The sequence below is a fragment of the Aquarana catesbeiana genome, linkage group LG01 (genome assembly GCF_042186555.1).
Source record: "Aquarana catesbeiana isolate 2022-GZ linkage group LG01, ASM4218655v1, whole genome shotgun sequence".
NCBI classification, from domain to species: Eukaryota; Metazoa; Chordata; class Amphibia; order Anura; family Ranidae; genus Aquarana; species Aquarana catesbeiana.
In genome coordinates this window covers 987,396,848-987,407,985 of record NC_133324.1, presented here as the reverse complement: position 1 = coordinate 987,407,985, position 11,138 = coordinate 987,396,848, and the positions used below count along the sequence as shown (strand labels likewise).

The 11,138-nt window shown below is 45.5% G+C and overlaps 1 protein-coding gene across 1 annotated transcript; it reads left to right on the top strand.

Moving 5' to 3' along the window:
- The first annotated feature begins 232 nt into the window (after positions 1–232).
- On the top strand, positions 233–2,126 carry LOC141127235 (E3 ubiquitin/ISG15 ligase TRIM25-like). Its single transcript, XM_073613502.1, has one exon. It carries the CDS (start codon positions 233–235, stop codon positions 2,006–2,008), a length of 1,776 nt encoding a protein of 591 aa, XP_073469603.1. The 3' UTR covers positions 2,009–2,126.
- Positions 2,127–11,138: the final 9,012 nt, after the last annotated feature.

Genomic DNA, 11,138 nt, shown 5'->3' with positions numbered 1-11,138 from the left:
ATCAACTTTGTGTTCCTTTGTCTGTGAAATGTTCTAATGATATGAAGGAGAATTCCTGACACAACCTTCCCTTATCTTATTACATGTCCTTTATTTTCCCCAGATAGGGAGATTATTGTCAGGAATCCTCCCATGTATTATCTGTGTTCCTCTGTATAAGGAATCCTATGACTACGTGTCTCAGTCTCAGTGTCAGATACTTTCACTGTCATTCTCTCTTCTGCTCTCAGCGATGGCGTCTGCTGATCTGAGAATGGAGCTGGAATGTTCCGTCTGTCTGAACATTTATACAGATCCTGTAACCCTGAAATGTGGACACAACTTCTGCCGGGACTGTATTGGTCGTGTGTCGGATACACAGGAGGGGTCTGGAGGTTATTCCTGTCCTGAATGTAAACAAAGCTTCCAGAAACGTCCCGTCCTTCAGAGGAATCTAAAACTATGTAACATAGTGGAGAATTTCCAGTCCACCCATCCAGATCAGGAGGAGTCCGGGGTCTTCTGTACTTACTGTATTCACACTCCTGTACCTGCTGTGATATCCTGTCTGATGTGTGAAGCTTCTCTGTGTGACAATCACCTGAGAGTCCACAGCAAGTCACCAGAACACGTCTTATGTGACCCCACCACTTCCCTGGAGAACAGGGAATGCTCCATCCATAAGGAACTACTGAGGTATTACTGCACTGATGACTCCACCTGTATCTGTATGTCCTGTGGTTTCATTGGAGAACATTGGGGACTCCAGGTCGAGACTCTGGATGAGGCCTCTGAGACGAAAAAGAAGAAACTGAGGAATGTTCTGCAGAAACTGATGACAGAGAGAGAGGAGATGGAGAAAAGAGTCCAGAGTCTGCAGGGACACAGGAGGAAACTACAAAGAAAAGCAGATGATGAAACAAAGAGAGTCGCTGCCCTGTTCAGAGACCTCAGGAGACATCTGGAAGACCTGGAGAAGAGAGTCCTGAGGGACATCTCTGGGCAGGCAGAGCGGATCTCCGTGATAATCTATGATCTGGTCCAGGATCTGGAAATAAAGAAGGAGAAGCTGTCCAGGAAGATGGGGGACATTGAGGAGCTGTGTAACATGACGGATCCACTGACTGTCCTACAGGAATCAGACACAGGTGACTTGTGTGATACTGAGGATGGAGATGATGACAGAGAGAGACATGATAAACTCCTCCATGATGGAGGGGATCTGGATGTGTGGGGGATCTCACACACATTACACACAGGTTTATCTGATATCATGTCTGGGGTAAATGTGGAGAAATGTCCAGGCACACATGTCTATCCACATTCTACTACAAAGGGCAAAGGTCACATCAATGCTGAACCATCCAGGAGACCTCCCCAGCCCTCCCCCACCATACAATCATCCAGTAAACGCCTCAAACCCTCCCCCACCATACAACACTCACACCTCCAGGCTGGAGGACCAAAAATTGGGGCTGTACAGCAAACATTAGGGGTGTCTGGGGTTACAGACATATTACTGGATGTGGGGACAGCTGCTAATAATCTACATATATCAGATGACAGGAAAACTGCATCCTCCTCATATCAGAATCGCCCAGAAACACCAGAGAGGTTTCAGGATTGTCAGGTGATGAGCAGTCAGAGGTTCTCCTCAGGGAGACATTACTGGGAAGTGGATGTCGGGGGTTCATTGCACTGGAGAGTCGGGATGTGTTACCGCAGTATAGACAGGAGAGGAGATCAGTCAGTGATTGGAGATAATAAGAAGTCCTGGGGTTTGCAGAGAAGGTGGGGTAAACAGTACTCAGTGATACATGACAGTAAGGAGATCCGATTACCCGGTGGTGTCTCCAGTAGGAGAGTCGGGATAGATCTGGATTATGAGGCCGGGCGGATCTCCTTTTATGATCTGTGTGACCCGATCCGACATCTCCACACCTTCACCACCACCTTCACTGAGCCCCTCCATGCTGGGGTATATGTAGGGGGATGGGGAGGTTGTATAAAGATATGTGGGGGGAATTAGAAGTGAGAGATCTGCCCAGAGACATCACAAGGTGGATTATCTGATTGGTGATTGGTGCAATACTTATCCAATAGGAGGGAGCAGAGGACAGGAAACATGAGTGATTTATTTATAAAGCTGCAGGTTCCGGGGCCGTCATCTTCATCCGAAACCTCACTTCACTACCTAGTGTGTCACTGACCAGGAACAAGCATGCAGGAGGTCAGATTGTTCAGCCTTCACTGGCTGCATGCTTGTTCTGGGTCAGTGACACTACAGAGTGTAGCCAGGATCAGGATGACGGCCCTGGGGTCTCCACCATCACTGTCTATCTATAGAAAGTTTTTTTTTCAGTTTTGTATGAGGTGGGGAATGCAGAGTTCAGGGGTGCACTGCGTTCAGAAGGCAGAGTTCAGGGGTGCACTTCACAGAGATCAGAGGTTATTTCCTCATCACATTCCACAAGAACTTTGTAATCCTGATGGAACACATCCATCATTTTATTGGGACACAGGTTTTCTATGGTCAGGATTGTCTTACAATGTTACATGTTTCCTATTAATAAAGACAGAAACACATCGCAGAGCAAATATACTTACTTTCAGGGGTTGCTCCAGACATTTTTTTGGGTGGTGCTGTGCTGTTATTGGGAGTAGAAGTGGTAATGTGCCACACCTTGCGCGTGCGCCTACCGTGCACATGTCGACATGGCCAAACAGTAGGTGTAGCCTGCAAGTGGGCGTGGACAACAAGTGGGTGTTCCTTCATGGTCTGTTTTGTAGTGTGACACTTTTCTCTTAGTGTAGGCCAAGTATGAATTGGGGTGAACTGAAGAGACAGTGGGAATAAAATAACACCTCAGCTTGTGTGAAGTTCTGCACTAACCCCCAGCACAGCAAAAATATATTAACAAAAAGTACCACAGAATAATTAACCCACAGTATTACACGCTTATTAAGCTCCAGCACAGTAATTAACCAGGGCATGGTTCAATACTTCACCCTCAGCACAACACAATAATGAACCCATAACATTGAACAACATTTAACCCCAAAAATTGCACAAGCATTAACCCTCAGCATAACACAGTAATTAACCCCTAACACAGCACAGAAACAAACCCCCAGCACAACACAGTAATAAACCTCTGGAATGAACTGTGTACAGAGTGCAGGGTTTGGGAGTGTGCTATGTACAGATTGAAGAGCTCAGGAATGTGCTGCCCATAGAATGCAGAGTACAGGAATGCACTATGTACAGAGTGCAGGGTTCAAGAGTGTGCTACATACAGAGTGCAGAGTTCAGGGGTGCGCTGCGTACAGAATGCGGAGTTCAGGGGTGCGCTGCGTACAGAATGCGGAGTTCAGGGGTGCGCTGCGTACAGAATGCGGAGTTCAGGGGTGCGCTGCGTACAGAATGCGGAGTTCAGGGGTGCGCTGCGTACAGAATGCGGAGTTCAGGGGTGCGCTGCGTACAGAATGCAGAGTTCAGAGGTGTGCTGTGTACAGAGCGATATTTATTAGCACTGCCCACACTAAAGCTGGCTGCTAAGGTCATACGGGGCAGCAGTGTCCAATTGGACCTGTTCTACTGATTACACCTATTACACTCTCTGCATGACATCTGCCTAACAGTGTCACCTGTGCAGGGAGGCTGAACTACACCTGTCTATACATCACCTTCTGTATTCATTCAGCAGTGATGTCATTCAGTGACGGGATGACATCTTTTACCACCCAAAGTAAACAGGCCAAAGTGCCCCCCCATTTATGAGCTGTGATCTACTTCAGATCACAGGTCCTGTCCTTTATGCCCCCCCCGCCTGCTGATCCACCAAAGTGGTCCCCTTTTCTGACTCCCCCTCAGCCCAGTCCTATCCAGAAGTGCCCAGGACAAATCTATTTTTCTGTGAGATTGTGCCCCGTGCTCCCATGGCGAGTTTGTGTCGGTGAGGGGTGGATTTATAAATGATGGGCAGTTGGGGGTGCAATTTTTAAAGATGCCCAGTGCTGCAAAACAAAACTTTTTATGCTATTCTTCGAAGAACAACCTGGGCACTTCTCTGATAGCGGGCACTATCCGACAGAACACTGAAACAATTCTGTAATAAATCCAGGAACACTGTAACCAACTTTACATTTTACAGATCAAATCTGTTATCATTTATAAAAAGAAATCCATTTTATTCCTGGAAATCCAACATCTTTTTTTTTCTGTTTTTCCAAAATAAAAATGGTGCTTGTGCTTGTCAGAAAAATTCTGTAAAAAATCCATCTTTACAATTCCCAGCATATTTATAGTGAACATTTAGAAAAAAAATACATTATAAAATGGTAAATACTTTTCTGTTGAATTAGGAATACCGTGCAGCTATTGGCCCATTTACTGCAAGAGGCGTGGTCACATTTCCTTGTTTGTGTGACAGACGGAGTGTGCCAGTAAGTCCAGCAGGGGGCAGCACACAGATTTGCATGCTCCGTGTGGAGAAGAGATAAGTGAAGGTCACCCTGCGAGGCGGTGCGGAGTGACGTAGTAGAGTCGCTTTGCGTCTCCTCACATGCGGTTTGTCTCGGCCTTTAGGCGGTGGCATTGTCCACTTTCACATGATAAAGTAAACAATGCTGCCGCCATTCCTCACCTTCTCATTTCCCATGCTGGAACCAAGGACAGTTTTTTATACATCACCATATTATTTATGAGAGAGAATGTGCCAAAATACAAGAGAAACATTTCCTTCATGTATGGAGAGTCTTCTGCAGGGCCAATGACAAGACTTTTACACTTACAGCAACATCTACATAAACCATTGAATTTTCAGTGGGGGCGCCCTCGTATGGGAGCTGGCGGGATTGGGAGTCCACAGTCCAGGGAAATCCAACCTAACAGAACAAAGAGAAAAAAGACGGAAGGGGGGAGGGGGAGGAGAAAAGAAAACATGATAGTGGCCAGTGGCACTGTGCTAGGCCCAGGAGCCACTATTATCTTTTCTCCTTCACCCTCCTGGCCAAGAAAACTGATCTTAGTGCTAGGGATGAGCCCGATGTTTGAGTCGAATGCCGAACAGTGAACAATATGCGGTGTTCGCGGCAAATTCGAAAGCCATGGGACATTAACATGAAAAATCAAAAGTGCTCATTTTAAAGGCTTATATGCAAGTTATTGTCATAAAGTGTTTGGGGACCTGGGTCCTGCCCCAGGGGACATGTATCAATGCAAAAAAAAAGTTTTAAAAACTGATGTTTTTTGGGAGCAGTGATTTTTGTTAATGCTTGAAGTGAAACAATAAAAATTAAATATTCCTTTAAATATCATACCTTGGGGGTGTCTATAGTATGCCTGTAAAGTGGCGCATGTTTCCCATGTTTAGAACAGTCTGACAGCAAAATGACATTTCTAAAGGAAAAAATCTAATTTAAAACTGATCGCAGCTGTAATGAATTGTCGGGTCTCAGCAATATAGATAAAACTCATTAAAAAAAATGGCATGGGGTTCCCCCCAGTCTACTACCAGGCCCTTTGGGTCTGGTATGAATATTAAGGGGAACCCCGAACCAAAATAAAAAAATTGCGTGGGGGTCCACGCAAAAAAAAAGTACGGGTCCCCCAAAATCCATATCGGACCCTTCAGGTCTGGTATGGATTTTAAGGGGAACAGTGCGCCAAAATTTTAAAAAAATGGCATAGGGTTCCCCCCGAAATCCATAGCAGACCCTTATCCGAGCATGCAACCTGGCAGGCCACAGGAATAGGGGGACGAGAGAGCAGCCCCCCTCCTGAACTGTACCAGGTCACATACCCTCAACATGGGGAGGGTGCTTTGGGGTCTGACCCCAAAGTACCTTGTCCTCATTTTTATGGGGACAAGGGCCTCATCCCAACAACCCTTGCCTGGTGGTTGTGGGGGTATGTGGGTGGGGGGGCTTATTGGAATTTGGAAGCCCCCTTTAACTTTTTTTGTGAAATGGTAGGGGTACAGTGTACCCCGTTACCATTTCCCACAGGGGGGCCAGGATCTGGTGGTCCCCTTATTAAAGGGGGCTTCCAGATTCCAATAAGCCCCCCACCCACATACCCCCACAACCACCGGGCAAGGGTTGTGGGGATGAGGCCCTTGTCCCCATCAACATGGGGACAAGGTGCTTTGGGGTCAGACCCCAAAGCACCCTCCTCATGTTGAGGGCATGTGGCCTGATACGATTGAGGAGAGGGGGTGCTCTCTCATCCCCCTCTTTTCCTGCAGCCTGCCAGGTTGTGTGCTTGGATAAGGGCCTGGTATGGAATTTAGGGGGACCCCACGCAATTTTTTTTTAAATTTTGGTTCGGGCTTCCCTTTAATTATTCTTACCAGACCCAAAGAGCCTGGTAATGGACTGGGGGGGAACCCATGCCATTTTTTTCAATGAGTTTTACCTATATTACCGAGACCCGACAATTCATTACAGCCGCGATCAGCTTTAAATGACAATTTTAACTTTAGAAATGTCATTTTGCTGTGGTATTCTAAACACGGGAAAACTCTGCCACTTTACAGGCATACTGTGACAGACCTAGCCAGGACAGAGGCTTTTGGAGGGGACTGAATGCAAGCCTCTTGCTGACCGATTATGGGCCCTGGCATTTGGGGGAACGGTGCTCTTTGTGAGCTGTATGAGAAATCCAGTCCGATCTGTACTAGTTGGACTCAGTCGTGGGTATATATTGTATGTTGTCTCATTCTGTTGTGGACTCTTTGCTGTGATCATTTGGGATGTGTGTCCCTGTAGAGGGAGGGGGGATTCCTCCAGCAGCCCCCCCTGCTGATAAGACTGTGTACTGAGGAGAAGTTTGAACACACCTGACCTGTGTGTCCATTGTCTTTGGACAGTTTAACCCACCCTCTTTTCCAAGGGTGGGGGGGGGGGTCTGAGTTATTTTATCTGTTGTGTCCATGTGTGATAATAAAACAGTCCATGTTAGCAGTGAAACAAGTCTCGCCTTTTGTGCTCAGAGCGGTTGGAATATCTGATATCTGTATCCAGACTGGGAGGAAGTGGTATACAGACAGAAGCACTCAAGCGGAGTGTGGGACGTTCCGTGACACATACTATAGACACCCCCCCCCCCCGGCACAATATTTAAAGGAATATTTCACTTTAAGAATAAAAAAAAAGTCACTGCTCCCGAAAAAATTTTGCATATAAGCTTTTAAAATAAACACTTTTGATTATTCATGTTCGTGTCCCATAGACTTTAACATTGTTTGCGTGTTCTGGCAAATTTTTTGCCTGTTCGCAAGTTCTGGTGCGAATCGAACCGGGGGGTGTTCGGCCCATCCCTACTTAGTGCCCACAAAATGCCCTAAATCATCTCAGTGCCGCCAGTGGTAGTGTGGCGGTACATTTACAGACAGTCTGTAAGTGATTAAAATGTATGGACTGTCCATTTACAAACAGTTGGCAACCCCCACTACAGTGCAGCACATCACCCCCTCCCCCCTCTAGTGTTTTGCTGCAGAAAAGACAGGAAATCATTTCTGCAAAGTAACAATCCACCTGTTTTATACGTTTTCCCCTTTTTGGAGGATTGTAAAAACCACTTCTCCACACCAGCAAAGCAACAAAGAGCTCCTCCCCATTACCCATAAAAGCCACGAAGCTAATTCTCCTGGCCACTCCCCATTATCTCCTCCCTCCAGTCACTGTGACACTATACAACTATAAAGACATGAGAAATACTCATAGAATGAATTTATAAAACACATGCTCAGTATGATGACTCAGGACATTTCTGCTACAAAAGTCTGAACTAAGGATATAAAAAAGGGCCGGAATGCAGGAATATGGGGAATCTACTTCCTGGTCTGATGTCACTTCCTGCTCTGTGTCACTTCCTGTTCTCAATCCCTTCCTGTTCTGATGGCACTTCCTGTCCTGAGTCACTTCCTGTTCTATAACATATTAACACTGTAAAATGAACAGCTGTGATTGGCTCAGGATATTACAATTGTATTTTTAGTATTTACAGAATATTTTGTGTCAATTTCACACAATTTTATTGTTTTTCAATGTACAACATTTTCCTGTGATGATGTCACAGAATGTTACGGGTGATGTCACAGACACGAGCGGCTCAATATAAACCTTTTAGTAAGTTCTCATTGGTCTGCAGAAAAGTGATCCTTCACCATACTGAACACATTGAAAACTCTTCAGAAGTGTCTCTGTAGGAAAACAAACACATTCTAGTGAATACTCAGATCCATTCACTATTACAGACATTTCACCTTTCCCTCTTACAATGAACTCTGCTCAGTCCAGACCTGGCTATAAAGGAGGGCAGAGGGGTCAGTTGTCAGTGGGCCATCTGCTGAGACAGAACTTGATTTTGAAACTTTAACCAATTGCCCTCCGGAAGATTTACCCCCCTTCATGACCAGGCCATTTTTTGCTATTCAGCACTGTGCTACTTTAACTGATAATTGTGCGGTCATACAACGCTGTACACAAACCACATTTATATCATTTGTTTTCCACAAATAGAACTTTCTTTTGGTGGTATTTGATCACCTCTGGGCTTTTTGTATTTTTTACGCTATAAATGAGAGTTCAAACGCGTTTCAGTTTCTTCTTTTCAGCCTGTATAGATGTATTCTCTCCCATAATACATTGGAATGAGCGCCATGATCTGGGCTGTTCATTACCCCTCCCCCACCTTGCTGAGTACACCTCAATATCGCGTCTCCTTCTCCTATATAGATTTTGTGTCACAACCTTTCCACCAGAAGAGGACAAACACAACCTTACAATGTGGCCAAATAATCCCCATGTCTGACATTGTATCTTTTCTAAAGTCCTACAGCGCCCCCTACCCTTGGCTCACACCTGTGTGTTTTTAGGTGCGTTTTGCAGAAATGCACTACAATCCATTTCACATGGTTTCCTATGGATCTAGGTCAAATCGGTGCTTTTTTTTGGAAAAGGTTGGAGTCTTTTCCCACATTAGATTATTATGTGTGTGTAGCGGTACCCCCGTAAGGGCTGCTGATTTGGTTACTAGCAATCCGCCAATCACCCTACTGCCAACCCCCATCCACCATTTTGAAGACAATGAACAGTCATTTTGATCCGTTTTGTTACTTTATTGTGGGGTACAACTTGAATGAGAGAAAAGGGGAATATGAGATGCCCATCATACAGCACATTCTTGACATCGTGGCCTTGGCCTTGTAACTTTGTACTTCTGTGCATTAACTTCTCTACTGACAGTTTCTTCTTCTCTTTCTGTTGCAAATAATAACTTCACTTCCAATGGAACAAGAGGAATCACTCTGAATAATTCCGACTTGTAGACCAGAGTCAGCGGCTTACACACCCTCTCTTCCAGACTCCATGAAACGGACAGTCACCCAGTTGGAGGATATTACCAATGTGCTAACCAGGCCAGAGATAACACGGCATCTCCCCCCGATGACCTGACACATGGCAATAAATGGACTACTGCTCTCAGCCAGTCTGTTACTGACAACGCTGTGTTCCCCGGCCACAGCATTCTACACTGCTCTGTCCAGCTTCTCCTTGTTTTCAGTTGCACTGACCTTCTCCTCTTTAAAAGGACCATTCTGTGTCCCCGATACTCTCCTCCGCTTGACTGCTACTTCCTCTGCTTGATCTTCTTTACATCCAGACCTTGTGTTCCCCGGTCACAGCATCCTAATGTCACCATTGAGATAAAGATCCTTATTTTTAGCTCCTTCCCAGCAGTTCCTTCATCCATCCTCTGTGCTCGCCGCATCCCACGTGGGAACACCTAGAGCAGCACCTCAATCCTCCCTTCTGTCTTTCTACTCCACAGAACTCCTCCCTGGAAGCATGTGACTCCAGCTTATATGAGAGGCCTGCCCCCTGCCAATACCAGAAGATAATTGGTCAGGGCTCCTCACAGGAGCTGCCTGCCACTCAGATCTCAAGTCCAACCTCCCTTCCAGAACCATCCCTCTGAAAGCAAAGGAGGCACAGGTGGCCACACCCCCCACTACACCAGACACTCCCAGTCCCAAATCACAACAACTAAACCCAGCCTAAAGAACAGGCCTGGCTAAATTTACCTGCACTTGGGTGCTGCAGCTAAAAAAAATACTAGTCTAGCACCTACCTTTAGGTAGAGGGTTCTACATTTGTAATACACTTCAATGAACCCACACCAAAAACGCAAGTGTTGTATTTATGACCTGTTTTGTGTTTTTTTGGGAGGGATAGTAGGAAAGTAGGACAGTTCTGTTTATGGAGAGTAACTTTGATGCGACTTTACACTCTCTGCCACTCAAATCACATCAAAGTATTTCAGAAATCTTTAGACCCCTTTCACACTGAGGAAGTTTTCAGGCGTTTAGTGCTAGAAATAGCCTCTGAAAAGCGCCTGAAAACTGCCTCCCATTCTGTGCAGTAAGTGCTTAGACACTGATAGGGATGAGCTTCGCGTTCGAGTCGAACCCATGTTCGACTCGAACATCGGCTGTTCGATCGTTTGCCGAATTGCGAACGTTATGGGCCATTCGCGCCAAATTCGCGTGGCACGTCACGCCCTATAATTCACTGCGGCATCGCAGTGCATTGCTAGCTGATGATTGGCCAAGCATGCACTATGACCCGCATGCTTGGCCAATCACAGCGCCGTCGGTAGAGAGAGCTGTAATTGGCCAAAGCCAAGGTGTCTTTGGCCAATTATGGCTCAGGGATGTGCAGTGTGTTCTGGCGTGCTGAGAGACGGACAGAGACAGTGTAATTTGAGTTGGCTAGATTAGGCAGGACAGTCAGTGAGTTAGCTGCACTTACAGTGTATTGTGTGTATATATATAATATATGCATCCCAGGTGTTGTGTGTGTGTGTGTGTATATATATATATATATATATATATATATATATATATATATATATATATATATATATATATATATATATATATATATATATATATATACACTGTATTCAGTTTAGCTAGATCCGTTCCTGTTATCTTCCTACTGACAGGCAGGCTTGTCTTGTTACAGTATTTACAGCTACCTGAAGAAAATTGCCGGTGTTCTTTTGATCCTATTAGTACCACAGTCAGGCAGCTAGACTATTTACAGTTAGTGTAGTGCGTCCTGCTCAGTGTTCAGCTAAACCTACAAGT